The sequence below is a fragment of the Paroedura picta genome, chromosome 4, assembly GCF_049243985.1.
Source record: "Paroedura picta isolate Pp20150507F chromosome 4, Ppicta_v3.0, whole genome shotgun sequence".
NCBI classification, from domain to species: Eukaryota; Metazoa; Chordata; class Lepidosauria; order Squamata; family Gekkonidae; genus Paroedura; species Paroedura picta.
In genome coordinates this window covers 80,276,202-80,303,046 of record NC_135372.1, presented here as the reverse complement: position 1 = coordinate 80,303,046, position 26,845 = coordinate 80,276,202, and the positions used below count along the sequence as shown (strand labels likewise).

Below are 26,845 nucleotides of genomic sequence, written 5' to 3'. Positions count from 1 at the left end.
ATTCTGTATTTAGATCTTCCAGGCTCGCAGGACAGATGCTGGTCTGTCTGTCTGTGCCCCAAAATACAAAGAGTTGCTGGTAAGGGCTGGCTGAAGCCCAAAACCCAGGAGGGACACACCCAGGAGGGTTGTTGTGGAGACGAAACATTTAAGGACTCCCACAAAGGTGGTTGTTGTTGAAACACTTGAGGCCTACTACACAGGCCTAACTGTCATGTCCAACAACTTCCCTCACTTTGCCTCAGACCACTGATGGAGCTGGCATGTGGCTGATGAGTGCGCTCCTCCCGCCTACCTTCAGGCCTGCTGTGAAGGAGCCTTTGACAGCCCCTGACTGAGGGGAGGGAGGAATTTCTGAGAGCAACACAGAGGAGTCTGTGGGGATATTTTTGCTTTCCTTTTGAGCAGGGGAAAGCTTTCCCCTTCTGCCAAACCCTTGACTGACAGAACAGCCCCTTCTCACTTAAAATACTGCTCTGGCAGGCCTCACTGCTGGAGGGAAGAAACAGCCAAGCCATGCGTATTTCTTCTGCGCAACTCTCTGCAGATTTGAGGCCCACTGCACAGAGTTGTTGTGCAAATGAGACAAGAAGCAAAAGAACCTCTGCAACAGCATCCAGTTCCATCTGCACAACAACCCTGTGTGGTAGGCCTCAAATCTACAGAGAGTTGCTTGGCTGCCTCTTCCCTCCAGCAGCAAGGCTGGCCAGAGCAGTAAGTGAGAAGGGGCTTTTCTGTGGCCTCCCTGTCAGCCAACTGTTTGGCAGAAGGGGAAAGCTTCCCTCCCCCTCAAAAGGAAAGCACAAGTACGCCAACAGACTCCCCTGCATTGCTCTCAGAAATGCCTCAGTCAGGGGCTGTTAGAGGCTCCTTCACAGCAGGCCTGAAGGGAGGGCGGAGGAAGAACACTCATCAGCCACCTGCCAGCTCTATCAGTGGTCTGAGGCAAAGTGAGCGGAGTTGTTGGATGTGACAGAGGGGCAGGAGACACAGCCTGGGATGCAGCAGGAGATGCAGCCTGATTGGGCTGTTGGGGGCAGGTGCCAGTGGGGCCAGGCCAATCCAGTCATGCACAGGGTCTAGTCTCAGCCCAGGAGGGCTTTTCACCATTATATAATAGAGCAAACTGTTAGAGATATGCAATGTGGACAGTGAAGAAACCTGACAGGAATAAAGATGATTCATTTGAAATGTGGTAGTGGAGGAGGGTTTTATGGATGCTGTGGACTGCCAAAAGGACTACTGCAGATGCTCAATTCCTACTTCCCCTCAGTCTTCTCTTGCAAGGGGATTCGTGTTCAACATGGCGAGGGATGGGAATTGTGTCCTAGGATTACTGTAGGGTTAGTCCATAAACACTTAATTTGTTTAATTAAACCAAATTTTCTGGACCAGATGAATTGTATCCAAGGGTACTAAAAGGACTCTCTCCATTATATTTGACAATTTTTGGAGAACAGGTGAAGTGCCAGAAGATTGGAGGTGGGCAAATGGAGGATCTGGGTAACTACCAGCCCGTCAGCTTGACGTCTATAGCTGGCAGAATTATAAAACAAATCATCAACCAGTTGGTCCTTGACCAGCAAGAGCGGATGGCTGTAATAAGAGTCAGCATGGCTTTCTTGAAGTCAAGTAATGTCAGACTAACCTTATCTTTTTTCTTTTTTTTATAATCTTACTACCTTGCTAGGTCATTGAAATATTTGTGGACATAGTTTACCTTGATGTCAGTAAGGCTTTTGATAAGGTTCCACATGATATTCTTATTGGCAAGTTGGTAAAATATGGTATGGATCCTATTACTGTTAGGTGGATCGAGAACAGGTTGACAGATCATACCGAAAGGGTGCTTCTAAATGATTCGTCATCTTCGTGGAGAGGAGTGATGAGTGGAATGCCTCAGGGATCTGGCCTGGGCCATATGTTATTCAACATATTCACAAATGATTTGGAAGAAGGAATAGAGGGGGTGCTTATTAAATTTGCAAATGATACTAAACTGGAAGAGGTAGCAAACATAACAAGTCAGAATCATGATAAAAGATGATCTTGACAGGCTGGAAAACTGCACTAAAATGAATTTTAGTAGTGAAAAATGTAAAGTTCTGCATTTAGGTAGGAAAAATAAAATGTATCACTATAGGATGGTGAGACTTGTCTTGGCAATAGTATGTTTGAAAAGGATCTGGGGGTCTTAGTAGACCATACACTGAACATGAGTCAGCAGTGTGACTTGGTAGCTAAAAAGGCAAATGGGATTTGAAGCTGTGTTGAAGGAAGTATCATGTCCAGATCATGCAAGGTGATGTTACCATTCTACTCTGCTCTGGTTAGACCTCAGAGTACTGTGTTCAATTATGGGCACCACAACTGAAGGAAGATGTAGAGAAATTGGAGCATGTTGAGAGGAGGGCTACAAAGATGGTGAGGAGTTTGGAGACCAAGTCGTATGAGGAAAAGTTGAGGGAGCATAGTCTGTTTAGCCTGGAGAGAAGGCATCTAAGAGGTGATATGATAACCATCTTCAAATACTTGAGGGGCTATAATATAGAACAGTCTTCCCCAACCCCCGGGCCATGGAGCCCTCGGTGGTGGGGGGGGGAGGGAGGTACCAGGCCATGGAGCCCTCGTGGGGGAGGGAGGCGTGCCAGTAGGCGCGCCTCCCTCTCCCCGCAGTGCAGCACTCACTGCGCTGGGAGCGATTGGCCGCTTTGGCGGCCGATCCCTCCAGGGCCCCGGCGCAGTGAGCGCCGTGCAGCGGGGGGGGAGTCGCTAGCACGGGCGCAAACACGCAGGCACAAAGCTGCTGCGCTTGCACATTTGCACTCGCCAGCACGCCTCCTCCCCCCTCCCCGGTCCCTGCCCCAAAAAAGGTTGGGGATTACTGTTATAGAAGATGGAGCAGAGTTGTCTTCTGTTGTCCCAGAGGGTCAGACCAGAACAAAGGGGGTTAAATTAATTCAAAAGGATGTTCAGCCAAACATCTGGAAGAAGCTCCTGACAGAGTGGTTCCTCAGTGGAACAGGCTTTCTCGGGTGGTGGTGAGTTCACCTCTGGAAGTTTTTAAGCAGAGGCTAGATAGCCATCTGACACAAATGCTGATTTTATAAACTTAGACAGACTGTGAGTGGGTGGCCAGGAAGGGATGTGCCAGTCTCTTGTGGTCCTTCCTTGCATACCCAGGGAATTGCTAATTGCCACTGTGGGATGGTATCTGAATTCCTTTCAGGCCAGGCTGAATTCTGGAGATTTTTGGTGGAGGGATCACTTGGGCATGAAATTGGGGTCACTGTGGGTGGGCAGATAGTTGTGAGTTCCTGCACTGTGCAGGGGGTTGGAGTAGATGACCCTGGAAGCCCCTTCCAACTTTATGATTCTATGAACTAAGTGGGTTCTAGATCAAATCAAGCCTGAACTGTCCCTAAAAACTAAAATAACTAAATTAAGGCTATTGTACTTTGGTCATGTTATGAAAAAGACAAGACTTCAAAGTAGCAGGAAAAGAGATCCAAAATATGATGGATTGACTCAGTCATGAAAGCCACAGCACTCAGTTTGCAAGATGAGAGCAAGACTGTAAATAATAGGACATTTTGGAGGACAATAATTCTGTACATCAGAAGTCATTTGACAAGCACTTAACACATCCAGTCAGATCCTAGTATGTCATACTAACCATTATACCACACTAGCTCATATTACTCATGCAATATTTTGAGCTTTTAAAATCCTGTTGTTACCCACACATTTCTCTGGAACCAGAAGCACGTCCTATTGTATTATATTTTTGGCCATTGTTAGCTACTTTGAGTGCTGCTTGTGAATCAGAAATGAGGCCTATAAATTTACATACATGAATTGTCCCTCTCACGGCACAGTGTGAAATATTGGGGCTATTGAGCAGAATGCTTTCTCTTGGTCTCAACAAAATAAGCAGCCAAGCCATGGCTTGAAGTGCTGCTTTTATAGCATGAGGGTGTAATGGTAGGACTGAACTCCTGGGATCTGGGGTCAAGTGGCCCTTAAATGTGGAGGGTCCAAATGGTGCTAATTCCCCTTATCTCCTTTCCATATGCAGGTGATTAACTGAAAGATCAACAAAATGCCACACACAAAGAAGTCCAGCAGAAAGCATGGATGGATTTGGGGCACAGGAAGTACCAAATTGATGAGAACCTGCATTTGGGTAAGGCACAGAAAGCAGATTGTTGGGAGCTGTACAATGATTTTTTTTCATCTATGATCTGAACTTCTGTGGGGCTTGGAGCATATGATGCTGCTTTGTACTGACTCAGTCCAGTGGTCTGTCACAATCAGCACTGTCTTCTCTGCCCGGCAGTGGTTCTCCAATGTTGCAGATAGACGTCTTTCACATTACTCATTACAAGGGCTGCTGGGTTCCAGATCTCTGGGATTACATAGATCAGTTCCCCTGGAGAGAATGGCTGTTTGGAAAGGTAGACTCTATGTGGCATTGTGCCCTGCTGAGGTCCTTTCTCTCCTCCAACCTTGCTCTCCCCAGGCTCCACTCCCAACTTTTCCAAGTATTTTTCAATCTGGAATTGGCACCGCCCCACTCTTTTGTCTGGACATAACTAGGGGCCATTCCGCACTTGTTCAAAAATTGCACAATGGTTGCAAATTGAAATCACTACTGATTTGCTGTTATGCACAACGTCGTTGACAATCTGCAACACTCCTGAAACCAATCCGCAAAAAGCGCTTCGTTGTAGCGCTTTCAGGGAAATCCCAAAAAGTGGATTCACCCTCCGGAAAGCGCTACACTCTTGCAACCAATCTGCAACACTAGTGGGAAAGTTCTGTTGTTACCATTGTTGCAGTTTCTGCAAAGTCCCTCCCCCTGGCTCTCTCCTCTGATATTCCAGCGAAGCGATCACCATTTTTTTTTCTCGGAGCGAGCGGAGTTCAACGCACCGGCGAGCCTTCGTTTACCCAGTGAGGCTTCCCCAGCTGCAGTCCCTCCCCAGAGCTGTTTTAAGTCACCAAGCACCAAACACCACACAGCCCCGTTTGCTGGTTTATTTTCCCTTTATTTTTCACTCTATTTTCGGCCGAAAATCGCGCCCGTGAGGGGGGGGTATTTTTTTTTTACTTGGGGGGAGCGTGGCAACGATGAAACAGCAGCTCAAACACCACCTGTAGCTAGATGGGTCTCTCTGTTGCAACGAATCAACGCAGATTCGTTGCAATGTGTGTGTGTGTGTTTTTTTTTTTAACCTTCCTTAAAGGGAAAGGGGCTTTTCGGGAGCATGATAATGGCCACCCCTTGGCTGCTCATTTGATTGACGGCCTGGGGCGGGACAAAGCTCGGCAATATCGCTTCCTGGCTAGCGATTTTTGCTGAGACCGGAAACCTGTGGGAAACGATAGAGACGCAACTGGATTCCACTACAAAGGCAGGTATGCATAACGACGAATTCCACTATTTAAAATGGCATTTTTTCTTTCCGCATCCAATTTGCTACATAGATCCTGGTGCGGAATGGCCCTAGGAGTTGATCCTGGGACCTTCTGCAGGCCAAGCAGATGTTCTGCTACTGAGCCACAGCCCTTCATTTGTTTAGACTTTGCTTTTCTTCTTGGCCTGGAAAAGGATGTTTCACTGCTGGCTTTTCATTGTCCTCTGAAACTTCTGCTGGCCGTCTGGGGATAGCCTGATGCAATCTGCCATACCTCCTTCCTTGTTTACCTTGCCTAGATATCCCAAATGTTGTCTCTTTTTCTATTAAAAAAAGTAAAACCAGCCTACAAATAATACAATTAGAATGAATGTAATACATTCAGCAGTTTTGAACTTTTCTGGAAAAGCTTGGACAGTTCTCATTTTGGCAGAGTACTGAATCCTGGGCTTGCTTGTCTTTTACTACACGAGAGAGAGAGAGAGAGAGAGAGAGAGAGAGAGAGAGAGAGACATAGAGAGTATCCAGGTTGGATTTGCCCCAAAGCATAGGTGAATCACAGTACTAAGTAGTCTCCTGATTATCATATCAGTGGAATGCAGTGTGTCTCCATCTGATAATTTTCTTGTTGGCTGACAAAAGAGAATCCATCCTTCCTTCCTGATTGGATGTTACCTGTTAACTGGCTCTGGCAATAGGCTAAAGAATTCAATCCACTGAAGAGTTGTTGGAGTTTTTTTTTGCCATCCAGTCACAGCTGACTCATGGCATCCCCGTAGGGTTTTCAAGACAAGAGACATTCAAAGTTGGTTTGTCATTGCCTGACTCTGTAGTTTTGACTCGGGACTTCCCTGGTGGTCTCCCTTTGAAATACTAACCAGGGCTAACCCCGTTTAGCTTCTGAGATTTGACAAGATTTGACAAACCTGCCTAGCTTCTGAGATTTGACAAGATCAGCCTAGCCTGGGCTATAAAAGTCATGACAGTTACTCTAGTCTAATCCTATTGGACTTATACTGGAGTAATTCCACATAGGATCATACTACTTGTGACTTAGGAACATTCTGAAGGAAGAAGAAAAAGCATCTAAATTACAGAAGTGGAAAAATATGTGAAGAATGTCTGAATGCAGAAATACAATTTATATTGGTTAGAAAGTAGAGTGGGCAAAAGGGGAGAGTTCTTTTGACCGTAGGAAGTAACTGCCAAGTTTGTTCAAATGTCACCCTATTAATGGGAATCATATATCAATGGGAGCATACAGGTGAGGAGCAATACCACCTCTTACAACATAATTCCTAATGCCCCATTGCAGTGGATGCTTTTCTCCCAGCATAGCCAACTTCTGATCTGTTCACAGCTGTTTTATGCAGGAACTAGTAATTAAGCCCCCTGTGGTTTAAATACAGCGGGCGCTAGGGTGGCAATGGGGGTGGAGGGGTGGCTGTGCGGCCTGGGGGTGGGCGGGCACATACCGTAGGCTGAGGATGGGCCAGGGCGAGGGCGTCCCGTGTCGGCTGGCAGCTTCTGTGGATGTCTCGCTGGGGCAGGCCCTATCTGAGGTGTCCTTGGCTGTGGAGCGTTCTCGGAAGCGGCAGAGAGGTGAAAGGGTGGATTTCCTAGCGGCGGCTCTGGCGTCGTGGCTGTGACCTGTGCCGGCGCCAGCTGCTCGCGGCAGAGGCGGTGGCCGTGCCGTTGCCGCGGCCGGTGCCATTGGGGGCGGGCCTGCCGTTGCAGGTGCGGCGGGGTGCAGCAGTACCTGGAGGCTTTGCGGAGAGGCGGCAAGGTCCTATCTCCAGGCGAAGGCGGGTGCAGTGCTGGCGCGGCTTTTGGAGGGGCCAGTGCCACGGGGGAAGTCGGGGCCGGGTCGGGCGCTGTCACGGCTGTGGCAGGAGGTTGAGGCGCGGCTGCAGTAGGTAGGGAGGCGCGTGGGGCATTAGGGAGGCGGGCCGGTCACGTGTTGGGGTGGCGGTAGCTCCTCGTCTGCGGGCGGCGAGGCAGCAAGCATCATGCACGGGCAGCCAGGCGGCAAAAAAATGCCATTGGTCGTCCGGATGCGGGCAAGTTGGGGGGGCGGGCCGGGAGGCGTGGTCAGTCCGGCGGCAAAAGACCAATGGGGAGCCGCGCTGTGCACGGCTCCCTATTGGTCCCTTGCTGCCGGACTGACAATCGGAGGGTCCAATCGCGCCTGCCGATTGGGCCCTCCGATTGTCAGTCATGAGGAAGGGGCCTCTCGGCACCCTTCCTCATCACGGACAGGGCCCTCCTTAGGTGCCCTTAACCAATTATTTAATCCGCTCCGCAGGAGCGGTTTAAAGATAAGACAGACAAATGTGAATAAACATGGTTGCCCTGTCATGTTTCATTTTCCCGTAAGTAGTACAGGAGCAGAATTAGGCACTATAACAGATGAGAAGTTGAAAAATTCTTTTTCAGTATCCTTTAAAAAGTAAATTCATCAATGTAGTGTCAGAGTTGAGATCACTCCCCCATTGTTATCTCTTCAGAAGATTGTTACCTATCACTATTTTACAGGTTTAATTCTTCACCTATACTATTATGGTGGCAGTAGAAACTACACTATGTTACTCACTTGTTTTCATAATGAGCAAAGTAATTGACAACCTAATTAACAAAAAACCACAACTAACATGACCTATTGTCTCTTAGGCAAAGTTTATACCACTGACTGCAACATTCGTAAAGATTTTGCAAGTACTAGACTTATAATAATTCAATGTATTCTTAAACTCAGTCAGCAATACTGCAGCCTCATAGTCTCTTAACATTTCTGATATAACTCTTTAATTATCCTGTGTATGCCTGCCTGAGAACATAAGAGGTATCTTGTTTGATCACATCAAGTATTGCTGACTGAGTTTAAGAATGTTGGTATAAACCAACATTCTTTGAAAGAATTGCAAAAGCCAGGAAAGTTAGTGATCTCTGCAGAAACAGGAGGAGGCCCGTAATCTGTTGATTTCACTTTTGCCCTCTGCTATCATACAAAAGTTTAAGAATTCTGTTTGAGTTGACTGTGAATTCTTTAGTAACTTTCCCTCATCAGGAGTTACAAAACCTTGGCCTCCCCAAAAGAGAAAGTGAAATGTCATCATTCATGGCTAAACATTCAGAGAATATTGTTGGACTAGAGAAGGTCTACTTGGGTTAATTTTCCAATATGTAAAAACAGTGTCGGAAGAATTGGCTCTAAGATGTCAATCCCACATTTTTAAAAATCATGCAATAGAAGGTTGTGTGCAGATGCACGGATTAATATGTGTGGCCTTTCCTGCAGCAGAGTTTCTTCCTGTTTTTGCTCTAATGAACATATGTACAGTCTCCAAAACTAACACTGATTAGAAGAAGAAGAAGAGTTGGTTCTTATATGCCGCTTTTCCCTACCCAAAGGAGGCTCAAAGCGGCTTACAGTCGCCTTCCCATTCCTCTCCCCACAACAGACACCCTGTGGGGTGGGTGAGGCTGAGAGAGCCCTGATATCACTGCCTGGTCAGAACAGTTTTATCAGTGCCGTGGCGAGCCCAAGGTCACCCAGCTGGTTGCATGTGGGGGAGCGCAGAATCGAACCTGGCATGCCAGATTAAAAGTCCGCACTCCTAACCACCAAACTAGAGCTGTTGATGGGAAGGGGCTAGTGAGGGGAAATTCTGAGGGCTTGTTCTCTGAGAGGGTGGCACTAAGCCCCGTAAGTCACACTATTTGTTCTCATATGATACTTGGGTTGAGTCTAGGTGGTCTGAATGTGGGAGGGAGAATCTCTCTCTGTGGGCTTCCTGGTGGCTGCCTGCAGCCCTGGTATTTGATCTCTCCTGTGTCCTCCTGCCCTCAAGTGTACTAACCACTTGTGAGTTTTGAGCACCTTAAATGACTGTCTGATCAACAGTATTCAGCATCCTCCAGGCCTCTTTTCAGGCTTAAAAATGGCAGTTAAGGGGGGGCTCGGAATGCGTAACTTAATGAAAGGCAACCAATTAGTGTCATGTATATCCTTCAACTGCTAACCAGAAGAACACGTTTCTCTCATTCAGGCCACATTACAAGAAGATAGGACAAGTGTCAAAAACCACCAACCTGCCTAGCAATTTCACCCTAACCTCATCTAGCTCTTTGAGTTTTATGTTCACAGCTTGTGTTAGCAACTTTCATAAGAAGGCTTAAGCAGAGCATTTCGGTATCCATGAGCATTATAGTCTCTGATTAGGGAGGCTGTAGGTCATCAGACTGGGTTAGGCAGCATCTTCTGGAACTTGGCTTCAGCCTATCGTGTTACTCTGGCAAAGTATAATGAAGATTTTAAAAAAATTGTCACACATCATCTTTAAACAGTCCTGCGGCGTGCCGCGGAATAAATAATTGAGTAAGGGCTGTCGGGGAGGAGTTAGGGCGGGCCCTGTCCGGGATAAAAACTCGGAGGGCCCAATCAGGAGCCCCATTGCCAGCTTGGCCCGGCCTCGCCCGGCTGCCAGAGGACTCACCGCGCCGAGGGACAAGCCACCTTACGATGCTGTGAGTCCTCATGGCGCCCTCCCCTTGCCCTAGGGAAAGAAGCAGGGACACCGATTCTTTGACGCGGCGTCCCTGCTCCTTTCCCACCCCAGGAACCGTCGCCAGCGAGCCCATGCCGCCACCCGCCGCCATGAGATGGCTCCCCACAACCCCCGCCACCGGCCTGCACACCCAGGAGCGGCCCGCGCCGCCAACCGACACCGCCATACACCTTTGACTCGCCATCGTCACCACCCGCCACAGCTGCACCTACTCACGCAGCCCACCAGTGCCTCCCGCTGCGCGCCTCGTTGCCACGAACAGCCTCCCCGCCCAGCTGCGGCCCAGACCTCGCCCCGCCTCCTCACAGTTGCTGCCAACGGAGCCTCCCGACCCACAGAGAACGGTAGGCCGCCCTGAAAAATGCCCGTGCCTCCCTGCCAAAACAACTACACGCGGCCGCGCCTCCCCGCCCCACCATGGCGCTGCACCTCCCCGCACCCACAATGCCGGTCTTACCCGCCTTCTCATGGACTCCGCGCTGCCTGGCTTCTTCCCTCCGCTCACCTCTGCCGCCTTCACCCACAGGCCTGGAGCCCTCCGATTCTTTCCTGCTCACTGGCCCTCACTCCTAGCGCCCATTTTATTCCGATATAAAATGGGCTTTCTTTCTAGTTAATCTATATTTTGCCAACCATGATGTGGGATCTTTTCTCTGAGTTAAAGCTGTTGGCCATACTAAATAATCTGACATTCTGAGAAGTCTGAGAGTTGTGTAGATTCAAAAAAGCCTAAATGTTGGCACTGTCAGCATTTGTACCCAGGCCCTCTGAATTGTGTCCTCACTTTGCAAAATTCAAAGGCAACAAAAAGTTAGAACCATTATATCAGGAACTGATCTGGATTCCTGTGAATGGGACTGTAGAAAGTGGGAAAGGGAAGGTAAAGAAAGGCCATCAGCTGTGGATGTTTCTGACCTCTTTTGAGTCTTCAGTAAAATTTCTCAAATCTGTGACAGCTATAAATCTTGGACTATCTTTTTAAACCGGAGAAGACTAGGTCCCTGAGTGCTGTTTGGTCAAAGAGAGGTAGACTTCAGTCTGAACCCACCCAGTGTTAACAGCAGAGGATCTGCGATCCCACTACTGGACTTCTACAGACCCCAGTCTCCAGGGCAGTCAAGCTGAAGCAATCCTGCTTTCCTCACTGCAACAGCAAGTGGTCTGTAAAGGTTATAGAACAGGAAGTGTGCCCCAATTGAATAGCAATACGGGACCTGCAGCTTTGATTAAAAACTGGAATTAGGATGTCAAAACAGAATAGTCTTTGCAAATCAGAACTCTGAGATGAAAGACCCGCCATCAAATAACTGTACAGTTCTCTTAGGTGCACAATTCCTAGTGCTGCAGCTAGCATTGCCCTTTTTCGTCACCGTAGTTGTTGTCTAGGAAGCCTCGTAGGTTGATGCAGGCGGTGAGAGCATTCACTTCTCCTCATCTTGTTACCCTATAGAAATCATGTAACTTGGCTGGTGACTGTTCTTTTGTGGATATAGCCATGAGGGACTGAACTAGTTTCTGATCCAAGGACTACTCTCTGGAGAGCAGAGATACACTTGAGAACACAGAAAAGAGCTATTTGGTCACTATCCAGTGCTGCATTGAAGTCCACACTGCTGAGAAATGAGAAAAGATGCTCTTTTGACTTCTTTACTTCTTCCCTGCAGAAAGTCTGAAGACGTTTATTAAGAAACTCCTCTGAATCTTCTAGCCTTTCAATGTGAACATTCCACAAGTTGAGCATTCTGGTAATGTCAGTTTGAGCCTTTGGCTCCAGAGTAGTTTCTTCTCATTCATTTAAAATAGGTGGCATGACTTTTAAAAATTATGTATTTCCCCAAATGGGGAAATTAAGGCAATGAGACACACAGCAGGTTACTTAAATCCAAGAAGAGCAGGTGTTATCTGATTTCTACTGCTGTAACCAAGTTAGCCTGCTGTCTTTCTGGATGTGAAATAAGAACAGAACGAGCATGTGCTGGGAAGGAACTGGTTTACCCTGTTCCATAAGTTTGGCCCTATGTCTGGCAACCGCATGACATCTGAAACTATTAGCAGTGTTCTTCATGAGCATGGATATTTATATGCTGGCTAAACCAAAGTGGAGTGTGGGGGCAGGGATGACTGATTTCTTTAGCCTGTGCAATGTTTGCTCTTTCTGCAGATCCTAGGACAATACATGAGCCTTAAACTCCCTCTTGACTAGCAGGAAGTGCTCCTCAATCACTTGCAAGCTTCTAAGGTTTTGCCAGACATTGCACATATATTTTTTCAAGTTTGTTTTTGGATCCTGATGCGTGCATCCATGATGCACTTGGATCTGGATTATCATGAGTAGAGCAGAGCTTGCAGAAGGTATTTTTAGTGCCTCCTGCAGTCCCTACACACATATTCCAAGAGCATTTTCATATTTTTGTTGAAATTGTATCAGTGTTTGTGAATTTCAGTGGCTTCCTTTTACTCCCTCCTGTTTTATTCTATTTGTTTCTATTTTGTGTTTTATTATTGCTCTGGTGTAAGACTGTTTAAATAAAATTCAATTAAATGGCTTCCCTGTGTAGACTAACATAGTAGCTGTTGGTGTGGTCCAGTATTTCTGTGCCTTCAAATAGGATATATCCAGACTAGTTTAGGGCATGTTCAGCTACTGCTGATTTCTCAGGCTGTTTTAGACTGCAGTGACTTTCATGTTCTTTTATTCTTGTTTTAATGCTGTGTTTTGTGGTCCCCATGTATGCTTGTCCATAGCTGCATGGTACGCTGTAGACTCCTGAGGAGGTGAGGGGCTCTCTTTTGCCTTTTGCTGATTGTACCATTTGTTGTATGTCTCTGGTGGGTCTGTTTGAATGCTATGGTTTTTCATCAGTTTTCCCAACCAGTCAGTAATTCCCTTGATGTAACTTAGTGTAGTGTTTTCCAGCTTGGTTTAGTGGTTAAGAGTGGCAATCTCTAATCTGGAGAGCCAGGTTTGATTCCTCACTCCTCCATATATGCAGCCAGCTGGGTGAACTTGGGGTAGTCACAGAGCTGTTCTCACAGAGCAGTTCTGTCAGAGCTCTTTCAGGCCCACCTACCCCACAACAGAGGAAGAGAATGTGATTGTAAGCCACTTTGAGACTTTTGGAGAGTGAAAAGCAGGGTATAAAAACCAACTCCTCTCCTTCTAGACATACTTTCCTGGGGATGGGGGTGCTCTTCCTCAGTTATGTTTCTCTCTTGGTTTTAGATTTTTTTAAAAAATTTCATTTAGAGAGCCTCTTGTGCCGCAGAGTGGTAAGGCAGCAGAAATGCAGTCTGAAAGCTCTGCCCATGAGGCTGGGAGTTCAAGGTTGACTCAGCCTTCCATCCTTCCGAGGTCGGTAAAATGAGTACCCAGCTTGCTGGGGGGTAAACGGTAATGACTGGGGAAGGCACTGGCCCACTTTTTTTGTTGGTAGTGAGTCGGTTTTCTATAGACTTTTAGATGTAATTGGAGGTTTGCTTTGCATATGACCATGATATCAAAAAATTGAAGTTTTCCCTTAATTTATTTTAGAATCATAGAGTTGGAAGGGGCCATACAGGCCATCTAGTCCAACCCCATGCTCAATGCAGGGTCAGCCTAAAGCATCCAGGATAAATATCTGTCCAGCAGCCACTTGAAGGCTGCCAGACCTTTTCCACACAGATGATGCAAAGTCATGCTGCTGCCTGATTTTTGATCAGGTTCTAGTTGCTCCGCGGCTTCCCACCTCCTAATGGGAGCCTTTGATGCGCTTAATCCCCTTGTGGTGCCAGACTTGAGCTGCTGCAGGAGGCGGCTGATGGACCGGAAGTAAGGGCTTCCCGTCATTCATTTAACTTGTCAATCATTGTGACATTGGCAGAACTTTCCAATCACCTTCCAGCGCCATTTCAGCACCCCCCTCCAAGGCCTAGATCTTTTTTTCATATTGGAAAAAGTGTATTGTTTTTGAATGAAAAATTTAAAGAAATGATTCCCCCTCCCCAACCTCCGTGGCAGGGCTCCTCTGCCTACTCCCAAAGTGTGTGTGGGGAAGTTGTAGTCGATTTCCTTTCTCACAACCCCCCCCCCCTTGCCTTGCAAGCTCTCTTCACTCCACCGCATGGCTATGGAGCTGTGGGGAGCTTAAAAAAAAATTTACACAATAATAATAATAATAATGCATCGCCATTATAATGCAATTGCACAGTTTCATAAATAAAATGCTCCCCACAGTTGTAGAAGGCAGAAAGGAGTGGGTGAGGCTGTGGCTGTAGCTGCCAGGCAAAGTCCTCTCACTCAGCAGCCTTGTAAAGGAGTGGGAGAAGGCTGGGGAAAGGGATGCAGCCACAGCGGCAGAGGAGGTGTCCAAGGAGCCCTGCAAAGAGCTGCTGCCCACATCCCTTTCCCCAGCCCTCCCCCCCCCCGTCCACCACAGCCCGCATCCCTTTCCTGGACCTCCTCCCCCCCCCCATCCATTTCAGGGCTGGCTTCCACCACCACCACCTGCATCCCTTTCCACAGTCTCCCCCCCTGCTTAATTACAAGGCTGGTAAGTGAGAAGACTTTGGCCAGCATCTGCAATCACAGTCCCCCCTTCTTTCTGCCTTCTACAACTGTATTTTATTTATGAAACAGTGTAATTGCGTTATAATGGTGATGCATTATTATTGTGTAAATTTTTTAAAAATCTGCATTTACTTTTCCTTAGTTAGTCTGGAGTACTATTGCTAGATGTCAGGTTATGGTCCAGACCTGCTATTCTCTCTGTTAATATTTATTTTTAAAGTTTCAATTTACACAATAATACAGAACAAAGGAAACAGTTGAAGATAAACAAACAAATAATATAAATGGTCTGTCATATTACACTTCTTGGAAAGGAGAAATTAAGCTGAGAGAAGAGCAAGTGAAGCAGTCAGACATACAGGACAGGAGTACACACATGTTCTGTGCTCTATCTCATCAATCAATTTAGAAAAAATTTACACCATTCTTAATTTGTTCAAACTCTAGGCCTCTATCAAGCAAACACAGTTTCGTGAAAGACAGGCATATAGACAAGAAATCATCAGTTTTGCTTATATAGGCCAACCTGAATAATGCCTTTCATCTACTAGACAGGAGGTAGGAAATGACCACAGTTCTCTACGGGTTTTTTTTCCATTTTATATTCATGACTTTATCCCTCAAGGAGATGCTGCCATGCACACTAACTGGCACCATGACACCCATGGGCACCCTTGGGGGTCCTGGGGGAATGACAGAATTGTGTTGTTTTGTCTCCCTCTTCTGGCTATAATAATGGCCAACCCCAATTGACCAAATGCTTACTGGGCCAGGATTTAAAGAACATATAATATACCTTATAACTGTCTTCCTTGGCTTTGCTTGTTTTTTTTAAGTACTTAGTTCTGCCACTTGTTCTTTGTTTTGGGTAGCCAAAGCAGCCAAAGACTGACTAAAAACAAACAAATAAAAATAAATAGCTGCCCTATGATGTTTATGTGATATTTGGTAGACTGTTATACTGACCATGAAGAGCCTCTTGTGGCGCAGAGTGGTAAGGCAGCAGACATGCAGTCTGAAAGCTTTGCCCATGAGGCTGGGAGTTCGATCCCAGCAGTCGGCTCAAGGTTGACTCAGCCTTCCATCCTTTCGAGGTCGGTAAAATGAGTACCCAGCTTGCTGGGGGGTAAACGGTAATGACTGGGGAAGGCACTGGCAAACCACCCCATATTGAGTCTACCATGAAAACACTAGAGGGCGTCACCCCAAGGGTCAGACATGACCCGGTGCTTGCACAGGGGATATCTTTACCTTTACTTTACCTTTATACTGACCATGATAGAAGCTCTCAAGGAACTTTCCACATGCACATGGAACAATAGTGTCATTTCTGCTGGTAAATGAGTTAATATAATACATTCAAAGAATTCATAACACTGTGTTATGTAATGGCTTATTTATTGCAATTGTAAGTGATGGAAGAGATCATGGGTCACCTGGATATCACACTTCTCCTAAAGTAGAGAAATACACTGTTCCTGTTGATGCTGGAACATGAGTTACTAAAGTGATGACCAAATTCTAGGGTCTGTAGCTAGTTTCCATATAAAGGAGTGCCATTTGCTATAGAACAAACACAGTGCAAGTGAGATGGAGGTGATGAACACCTTGGATGCGAATTAACATGTTAGACTAGAATAAAGCAGGGAATAAGATGAGCAAAATGGGAAACAAGGACATTCATTTTGCGTGTGTGCATGTAAAAAGAAGTTAAAACTTAGCAACAAGCCCAGTGTCAATACAAGTCAACTGTTTTATCTGGAAGCACTCTAAGATTTTAGTCATTACTCAGATCTCTTGATGTTCCCACCAAACCTTGGAAGACAGTTTTGCCTTCCATTCATGACTAATCAGGGGTAGTCGGTCCTTCCACCAGAAGTCTGAATAGCGGGGGAATTAGTGGGAGAAGGCTCTCTGCCTTTTGATTCTGAGGACATACTTATAAAATTCATTGTGAGTCTATACAGATTGCAGCTCCTTCCTTGGGAATTGTAGTTTGATGAAGATGCTGAGAATTCTGCCTCTCACAGAGCTATAGTCCCAGAGTTCTGTAGTGAGATGGAATGGCTACTGAAACAGCTGAAGTATGTAGTACAGGGAGAACCTAATAAAGGTGCCAAATGGAAGAAAGATCAGAAGGTCAACCAGGGCAAACAAAGAGCTGCTCACTAACTGGTGCCTGAACGCCATCTTTACAAAGCGTTTGTACAAAATACTTCTTGACCAGATTGCCACTCTGTCCTGTCAAGGTTAATCAATTTGCAAGGCTTAAAAATTAAACCCTGCATATTTGTCAGCTGCTGTATTGCTAGGGTATGGTGATAATCTCTCAGTTAAAGGGAGTAAAGAGCTCTTGAGATTGTTGTTAAGATTAATGTTACAATATGGTCCTTGAGGCTGGAAGCCAGAGAGCCCTCTGTGATGCATCACTTCTGTTTTTAGCATGAGTGATGGAAAATATAGGTATGATCATGCCACCAAAAAGCCATTTCTATCTGCCCCCCCCCCCAAACTAGAGGGAAAGGGATTACAACAGATTTAATGTGCAACGAGGTGATCTTGGCTAGGCTCCAGTGTACAAAACAGGCTGAGTAATGACAAAACAGTAGAAGGAAAGAATTAAAATCTGGAAGATTATATATTTTTATCTGTTCCACATAATATATTTCTGGTAAGGCCTTGGAGGAGGAGCGTGTCTCATGGCTTAAGTGCCACTCAGCGTTTAACACCCGCTCAGGGCAGCTGTCCAACCCCTGAGTGCCTCCTCCTCCAAGCAACTTGCCTGTCTGTACAGCAGCCAGCCAATTGCCTTCTGTCCCCCACCTCTGACCACCCCTCCTCCTTCCACTTCCCTCCGAGGCTGCAGATCCCTGCTGCATGACAGCTGCCCCTGCTGGTGAGTTCCCTTCCCGGGGGCCTCCAGCCTGCAGGCCATCCACAGAGTTCTTCCACACACTGCCCCCCCCCCCCAATCTAGCTCCTGTTGTATTCCTGAATGCAACAGGCTTGGCCCCTAGTCTTTTCATAGAATCATAGAATCATAGAGTTGGAAGGGACCTCATGGATCATCTAGTCCAATCCCTGCACTATGCAGGACACTCACATCCCTATCGCTCATCTACTGTAACCTACCACCCCCTTGAGCCTTCACAGAATCAGCCTCTCCATCAGATGGCTATCCAGCCTCTGTTTAAAAATTTCCAAAGATGGAGAACGCACCACCTCCCAAGGAAGCCTGTTCCACTGAGAAACTGCTCTAACTGTCAGGAACTTCTTCCTGATGTTTAGATGGAATTTCTTTTGAATTAATTTCATCCCATTGGTTCTGGTCCATCCCTCTGGGGCAAGAGAGAACAACTCTGCTCCATCCTCTATATGGCATCCTTTTAAATACTTGAAGATGGTTATCAGATCCCATCTCAGTCATCTCCTCTCTAGGCTAAACAGACCAAGCTCCCCCAACCTTTCTTCATACGTCTTGGTCTCCAAATCCCTCCTCTGGACATGCTCCAGTTTGTCTACATCCCTCTTCAACTGGGGTGCCCAAAACTGAACACAGTACTCCAAGTGAGGCCGAACCAGAGCAGAGTACAGTGGTACCTTCACCTCCCGTGATCTGGACATGATACTCCGTTTGATACAGCCCAAAATCACATTTGCCTTCTTAGCCACCGAGTCACACTGCTTAGCCACCGAGTCATGTTCAATGTATGATCTACTAAGACTCCTAGATCCTCTTCGCACATGCTACTGCCAAGACAAGTCTCCCCCATCTTATTTTCATATTTGGCAAAACAGTATTCCTCCACACACCCCAATATAGATACTTTCTGATTGGGAGCCCTATAATACATCAGTCAAATAGCCCACAGATCAATCATCCTTATCAGTTGATAATTTTCTTTCATGCCAAGTCTAGACAAACTTCTGCCTCCACACACGTTTATGGTAGTTTAAACGTGCTAGGTTTACAAATACCCCCTTAGATGAACACCAAAGAAGAACACATGCTATTACAGTGTAAAGTAGTACAGATCGTTAGTGCATAGAATTTAGAGTGCTCAACTAGGATCTGAGAGACCCAGTTTTAAATCCCACTGCCATGGAAGATCACTCCATGGGTGATCAGACATTCTCTCTTGGTCTAACTTACCACATAAGGTGGTTGTTATCAGGATAAAATGGAAGTGGGGAGAATGATGCCAGATGCTTTGGTTTCCAACTGGGGATATGAACAAGATATAAACATCTTCATCGGGGATCCCAAACATTTTTTAACATATAGGAATATTTGAACTATTGAGAGAGATGGTGAGCACCACTCCAAAATGGCTTCCTCAGGAAGTAGAATCAAACCCAAAATGGCTGCCTCAGGAAACAGAACCAAACACAATACCTCCCTCCCTGCCCTGTAAAAGAATCACCGGGCAATTGTGGTGAACACAAGATGCTGCCCTGTTCAGTGTGTGGCCACTGGTACTTTGACTGGAAGCATGGTCCAGCCACCTTGAGGACTGTAAGCCTGGAGAAGGATATGTTTGGTCCTATGGTATATTTGGAAGCCATACAATGAAAAATCTTTCTGAAGCCAACCAGGTATGGGTCTGAATTAGGGTTGCCAGCTCTGGGGTGGGAAATTCCTGGAGATTTGGGGTGGGGTCTGGGGAAGGAGAGCGATCTCTGTGGGATATAATGCCATAGAGTCCAACTAGGCATCTTCTCCAGGGGAACTGATCTCTGTCATCTGGAGATAAACTGTAATTCCAGATCTCCAGGTCCCACTTTGAGGATGGGAAGCCTGAATTCTGCCTGGCTGGGAGACATGAGAAACTATGCATACTGCTTTGAGTTCCATGACAGAAAAGAAGCTAAAATGTAATAATAGATGAGGGCATTTAATTTTATACATGATATAGGCATCAGAATTCAGCTTCTAATGACTCATAAAGGACTCAGCTTCCCTGGCAAAGGACAGCAGACCAGCTCCTCTGATTTGCTCTGTTGTTGGAGGTCAGGTCAGGAACATCTTGGCAGATGAGGCAAGAAAAGAGAACTGAGGGAAAGGAATGAAGGAAGAGCATGTAGGGCTTTCATAAGGAAGGTATGGTAAAGTAGATGGTACTGGCGAGCCCTGTGGTCTTTGGATCTTAAGAAAACAACTTCGTATAACTAGAAGATTGCAAAAGGTTTTCACATTATCTGCTGGGTATCCAGCCTGACATCAGTGACTTAGTTACAGGAATATTGGGATATTTTGTTAATATAGCAGAATTTTGCCCAGCCTTAGAAGTGACACTATGACCGATTATGCACGGGCAGGAACACCCGCGTTGGCAGCAGCAGGGAATCGGGAAAAATTCCTGATTATGCACGCTGCCGCCACCAGCCAGAGCCCGGCCCGGCCCAGGCCTTTGGAAGACCCGCATTAATGGAACGTGGGTTCTTCTGAAGTCCTGGGACTCCCAAGGAAGCAGGCAATGGCTAGCCCAACTGAGCCACATGTGTAACCTGCAGGGACGCCTCTCGCCCCTGCTGGCTCCATGGAGCCATCAGGGGCGACCCCCCACCCCTACCATGGTGCATCAGGGCCCCTTGCCCCACGATCCCCCCCCCAGCTGCTGCCACAGCTTACCTGCGCTCCCAGCCCCTGTGGTTTGTGTGCACGGGGCCATTGCGCTGCGGCAGCCAGCATGCACCTGGGGTGCCCCGCCCCCGTGCGTACTCAGGGGATGGCAGAGCTTTTTACCCTGGCGCGCTGGAATGGTGGCAGGCCAGCGTGGCTGCCGCCATGCATAATTGGTCACTGGGTGCATTAAATAAATATCCCAAGAAGTATATTGCAAAAAAGTTAATATGTATTCAAGTAAGTCCAGTTCACATTTAGATTTCAATCAAAAGAAGAGAAAGAAGCCTCATCTAAAAAGTATTTTCCTTGTCACAAATGGCCAGCTAATCTGGTATCATGTCTATGGAAGTATGAGGGCCCTGTATATACAGGAGAGCTCCTGCAGAGACAGGTCTCTCTATGGAAGGCCATGGAGGAAGGGGGGGGGAGTCATTGGGCAGATCCCAGGTTAAGACAAAGAGAGGCATCCCATTCAAGGCAGATGACACCAACCAAATTGTTCTCCTGCTTCTGACCTACACAGCTACCCCCCTGAATCTCAAAATGATGCATGTTCAAGTCCAATACTGCTCAGTCTGCCATAGGCTCACATCTTTCAAACTGTAGCATCTCCCTACCCCCACCCCCTGGTAAGTGCATTTAGATTTTTAAAACCTTGTGTCTGTCATCTGTCAGTATTTCCATTGCTTTTTGGTAAGGGTTTAGTTGGCCCGTTTACAGAGCATATAACTCTTGCTTTCTGTGAGACTTCCACACCTCAGTGGCAGTGGGAAACGCTGAGCGCAGATTGCATTTAAATGAAGTCTTGTGAAGGAGTTGTTCCAGACGCTGTCTAGAGAGACTGAAATCTTTACCTGATTCCCTAAATGTCTGCAGATATTCAACCAAGCTAAGAGGGGCTGTTCTTCATTTAGGCAGCCTGGATCTTTGTCAGAGAAAGCATGCAGGGGAGCTGGTGGGGGCGGGGACTTGATTTATGGTTTAGGGAACTGTTCTCAGGAGAGCTGGGGAGACAGTGAGTGCAGCTCAAGAGTAAAAACATCCAGAATTGCAAGCATCTTCCTTGTGAACAGACTCAGCTTTTGTTGCATTAGTAATAGGGAATGTAAACTTTCCAGCCAGTTTCATGTGCACATAAACACCCTCAGAGCCATTCTTCAACACGTGTCTCAAACATTTCTTTGAGACACTTTCCGCCTTCCACATGTTCTGATTATGTCCTGACCAAGTTTTAGGTATGTTTGCTGTGCAGAGGGTTGAAGGGAAAGGATCCAGATTTCATGTAAATTCTTCTCTTGCTGTGTGCATTGGAACATTGTTGTATAACAACATTACAGTTAGTGCTGGAAACATCTAGGACCTTGAAAATACCTTGTTAGATAGGGGCTCCAGGGTCTTTCTAAACCAAATACCTGAAAGGCTATCATACAGAAGATGGAGCACAGTTGTTTTCTGTTTCCCCAGAGAGTCAGACCAGAACCAATAGGTAGAAATTAATTCAAAATAATTTTTGGCTAAACATTGGAAGAAGTTCCTCACAGTTAGAGTGGTTCCTCAGTGGAACAGGTTGCCTTGGGAGGTGGTGGGTTCTCCTTCTTTGGAAGTTTTAAAACAGAGGCTAGATAGTCATCTGACAGAAATGCTGATTTTATAAACTTAGGCAGGTTGTGAGTAGGTGGGCAGGAAGAGATGTGCCAGTGGCCCTTCCTTGCATATCCGGGGAATTGCTGATCACCATTGTGGGATGGTAGGTGAATTTCCTCCAGGCTATGCTGGATTCTGGAGATTTTCAAAGCACCTTATGGCCTAGGGCTGGTTTTGGTCTTAGGGCTGGTTTTGTGCACATCCATGCCAAGAAATTTATGCAGACTGGCTATTCAGCATTATGGCCAACAGCACTTGGCTAGTTACTACTTTGATGAGAACGACTGGTGGTCACTTTTGTGCTTCCTAGCTCATGCATTAGGTATGTGAATCTGGGCATGTATCCATGGGATTGCTTGGTGTGCACAAAGCTCCTATGACATGTTTGGGAGGCCTGTGATACAGCCCACTTGCTCAAGTTAAATAGGTCTGGATCTAATCAGTTGCGAGGTTGGGAATCTTTGAGTTCTATAATGGATGAAAGATACGGATGCAATAAGAAAGAATAGACTGAGAAATTTTCCTCTAATGCAAAATGAAGTTATGGAAAAGGTACATTCTTGATATTTCCAAAGTGGTACACAAGGTGTGTCCCCCCCCGCATAGAACCATGAACAAGGCTTCATATTTTGTGATAACTATTAACCAACCCATAATGGTATTCCTAGCATACCAGAGTTGTATTTCAGCATGGCATTTGCTCAGTAAAAACTACAAGGTTTTAAAGATGGAAGGTGTATTATTATTGCTAATGCTTATACGCCTGGCGCAGGTCTGAACTCTGCTCAGTGTCTCCTATATCAAACCCTGAAGTTCCAAAGCATAGAAGCAAAAATTCTGAGGGATGAGACATATATCATGGTGTGGGCTCTGATCCAGTTAAAAATAGCCATTTGCCTGATAGCTGCGATGAGTAAGAATCACCTCCAGGTGACCAGACAGAGAGGAGTTTGCACAAGGGAACAAACGTGAGAGGGTCATTCAATCAACCAGGGGCACCATAAATGTTTTGTGAATGGGTAGGTGGGCTAGCAAATACATGTGTGGGCTTATCTGTAAAGCTGGATGAGTTACTCAGGAGGTAATGGGTTACTATGCTGAGTGAGTAGATAATAATAGTTATGCATGGTTGTATCTCTTGCTGCCATTTCATATGCTTTTAACGTCAGGGCTCCCTTACTACATAAAAGTGTATGGATCATGTTTTTAATTTTGCAGATGTATAGTTAAGGTCCAAAAGCTCAAAGTCAGTTATGACTTCTCAGAAATCAAGATGGTACACATATATTCTCAGTTCTGGAAAGCAGGTTGATATGAAACAGAATTGTCCTTCCCTTGCATTATAAAGCATCGGATCCATGGTATGCCAGGATTTGAACTAAGTTGTGAGGGGACAACAGCAACAGTAGCAGGATAATAATCCAAATTGGACATAAAGGCTATTTATGGAGTTATAAAATGACTAGAAATTAAGCCTGCTGTAGTTTAAATACAGCGGGCGCTAGTGAGCCTACAGATTTTGCTGGGGTGGCTGTGCGGCTTGGCGGCGGGTGGGCGCGCACCCGAGGCTGTGGATGGGCTGGCCTGAGACCCTCCCCCGTGGGCTGCGGCCTCCGGCAGGCAACCCCCCGGAGCGGGACCTACCGGAGTGGTGGGAGGGTAGGGAGGAAATGGTGTCGGGCGTTGTTAGCAGCTGGAGTCAGGAGACGGGGTCAGTGTTCTGGCGGTGGCGCTGGGGCCGCCATTGCGGCCGCCGCCTGTCTGGCAATCAGGCGGGGCCAGCAGAGGCGCTGGCAGCACTGTTGCCGCAGCCAGAGCCATTGGAGACGGGGCCGCCGGTGCTGGCGCGGCGGCGGGCGGCAGCAGCTCCAGGTTGCGCAGGTGGCCGGTGACGTGTTGCCCTCTGAGGCGGGGCAGGTGAAGGCGGTGGCGGCGCTGCTGCGGCTGGCAGGGGGCCACAATCGTGGGTGGAGCCGGCGGCAGTGCGGCCAGTGTTGGGAGCGTGGCTGGAGGGCCTGCTGCGGCGGCGGGTGCTTGTTAGCCACGTGGGGAGGCTGTGAGGCGTTCTGCTCGCGTCTGGGCGCGGCGCCGGCTCCTCGCTGCCACCCGGCCAGGCAACAAGCTGCCGTCTCGGGGGCTAGCGATGAAATGGCGGTGGTCGGCCGGATGCAGCTGACGTGGGGGGGGGGCGGATCAGGAGGCACTTTGCGCCTCCCGATTCGTCATTCCGGGGGCAAGGGACCAATCGCAAGCCGCGCTCTGCGCAGCTTGCGATTGGTCACTTGCCGCCGGACTGACAACCAGAAGGACCAATCGGCAGGTGCTTTGCGATTGTTAGTCCCTCCGATTGTTAGTCCGGGGGAGGGGCCAATTGGCACCCTTCCTCATCCCGGATAGGGCCCGCCCTCAGGGCCCTTACTGCTTTATTTTATCCGCTCCGCTGGAGCGGTTAAAGATGGTAGTGAAGGCGTTTGTCTCTACAGTAATTGAGTTTAGGGATGGGCACAAACTGGCTCATGAGGTCAGTCAGGTAGGGAACACTCACTCTGGACACTGGTGGGGAGGGGAGGAGAAGAGATTCCTGGCCATGCAATAGAGGTTGGGACAGATGTTAGCCTTGTGGTATCAGTACTCCAGGGGATCGCCAGAGGGCGACTTGGTGAGGTACTCCCTCACTATCATTTCTGTTGAATCCTTTGCCATCATGTCTGACATCCCTGCTGTTGCTGATTTCCCAGTTCACCACTAACAACCAAATCATTTTCAGAGACTTCTCCAAAGAGTGTTATCAACTGCTAGTTTTTGGGTGGTGCTAATAGTTTGGTGTAGTGGTTAGGAGTGTGGACTTGTAATCTGGCATGCCAGGTTCGATTCTGCGCTCCCCCACATGCAACCAGCTGGGTGACCTTGGGCTCGCCACGGCACTGATAAAACTGTTCTGACTAGGCAGTGATATCAGTGCTCTCTCAGCCTCACCCACCCCACAGGGTGTCTGTTGTGGGGAGAGGAATGGGAAGGCGACTGTAAGCCGCTTTGAGCCTCCTTCGGGTAGGGAAAAGCAGCATATAAGAACCAACTCTTCTTCTTCTTCTTCTTCTTTGGAAACACCTCTTTAGAAATCTATCTCATGATAACCTTGACCATTTCCGCATGAGGAATATGTTCCTGGACAGTCTTCAAATGTTGGTGGCTTTTAGAGCCCCCTCCACATGACATTGCCAGCATCCCGAGGCTGTCCAGTAGAGCTCGGTTGCAATTTGGCCATTTTTAACTTGAGATTTTGGGAATCGCCAAAACTGCATTTCCGCACATCGTTAAAAATAGTGTTAGGCCAGCTGAGTGGTGTAATGCTACATATAATAGTGCCTCCGGGCCCCTCCTCACCTTTTTTGCTGTCTCGCTCTTCTCTGCTGCTATTCTGTGCTTCTCCCCCTCCACCAGTGCTGCTGGAAATGGCGGAAGAGAGCAACATGATTTATACACAACTCTCTTCTACCTGTCAATCAAGCCAGGTAGCCAATCCCCTTTCTCCATGCTTTAAAGGGCCCGCAATGTCTGCTATTCTTTAAAAAAAATCAATAGTTCTCCATTGAAACAACTATGCATCTAATCATAGAAGCATAATGTCTCTGTTTCTGCATAGTGCTTCTTTATTGCCACCGCTTATGGAATCACGAGTCTTGCTTCTTTTAAAAATAAATCTCATTCCTGATATTTGGGGGGGGGGGTAAGATTAGAGAGGCATGCTTTGTGCTACATCTTGGGGAAAATCTTTATCCATTTCTATTTCTATTTTTATTTATATACCGCCACTCTCAAATGTCTCGCAGCGGTTTACAAAGATTCATGAGTACAATAAAATCCCGTAAAAACCCATTAAAATGTAATTAAAACACAATATCACGATGGCTGATAATAAATATCCCTTCCCATTCAGCAAAGGTCTAGTACTCTCTTTTTGCTTTTGTCTGCACAAAAAAACACCTATTCATTGCAGGTCACTTAAAACACAATAACACACACACACACACACACACACAAAAACCTGTCCCCGGGAGAAGGGAGAGGGAGGCGGGTGCGACGGCAGGACATTGGAGGCAGAGATAAGGCTTCTTCGCCTCCATACTTTTTTTTTTGCTGGTGGCCTGCTGCTTGTTCTCTGTTAGGTAGCACTACATGGTGAATATACTTTTTGGGATTGACCAATTAGTGCTTTAAAATGGAGGATGTAGCCGGCTGTTTGCTGCTCAGATGCTGCATGCTGGCAACATCATGTGAAGGGTCTGGCATATAATGACAATGAAAGGTAAGTATCTCACTATTTTTAAAGGGTGCGGAAATCCCTTGCCATCCTAAATCCCATCCTAAATCATATATCCCATCGGTGAGCAACCAGGAATAAGACTATATGGAAGGGAAAATGTGTGATATTCTCTGCAGCTTTGTCCTGCCCTCACACCTGTGTATCTGTGTCGTGGGATTACCGCATAGCAACGCTAATGTCTCTTAAAAAAAATTAATTTTGGGATGGGGGGAATTTTCAGTCCAGGAGAGAACTTCTGAGCTGTGTTTGGTGGCTTGCTGTGATTGAGAAGCCAAGGAGCGGAGGAAGAAATTTGACTTGATTTCCCTTGCAGCCTGGTCAGGAGGCAACATGGCAACAGGGCAGAGGGAAAATGTGGGAGGAGTCTACCTATGAGGAGGGGTGCAAACATGAGGTTTACCATCCTGTGTTTGCAAGCAGTAAGCCACTCGCATTTTACCCCTCCGTGCGGGGCTCTTAAATGGAAAAATCTGATTTCCATTGGTCTGGTGGGGCTGGGGTGCCTTCCTGCTTTTCTGTCCTTCAGAGCCTGTCTTTAGAGACTGGGGGGATGCTTGCCTTGCTTCCACTGTCTGACTGGGGGAGGGGTCTGCCCAGTTGAAATTTCCCTGTGAGTTTGGGAAAGTTGAAGTGTCCCTGCCATTCCATAGACTCTGCTAAGTACAACTATGTACCGGGGAGCACCGGGGAGACTTTGGGGGGGCATAATTGGGA

General features: G+C 47.0%; 1 protein-coding gene across 4 annotated transcripts in view; it reads left to right on the top strand.

Annotated features, from left to right (window-relative positions):
• ACOT11 (acyl-CoA thioesterase 11) overlaps positions 1-26,845 on the top strand; it is a 174,508-nt gene that overhangs the window by 31,965 nt on the left and 115,698 nt on the right. For all 4 annotated transcript variants that reach the window (XM_077333628.1, XM_077333630.1, XM_077333627.1 and 1 more), the window contains exon 2: positions 4,079-4,186. In XM_077333628.1, coding sequence (XP_077189743.1) covers positions 4,103-4,186 — 84 coding nt within the window. In that variant the 5' untranslated portion in view covers positions 4,079-4,102. The remainder of the gene's footprint in view (positions 1-4,078; positions 4,187-26,845) is intronic.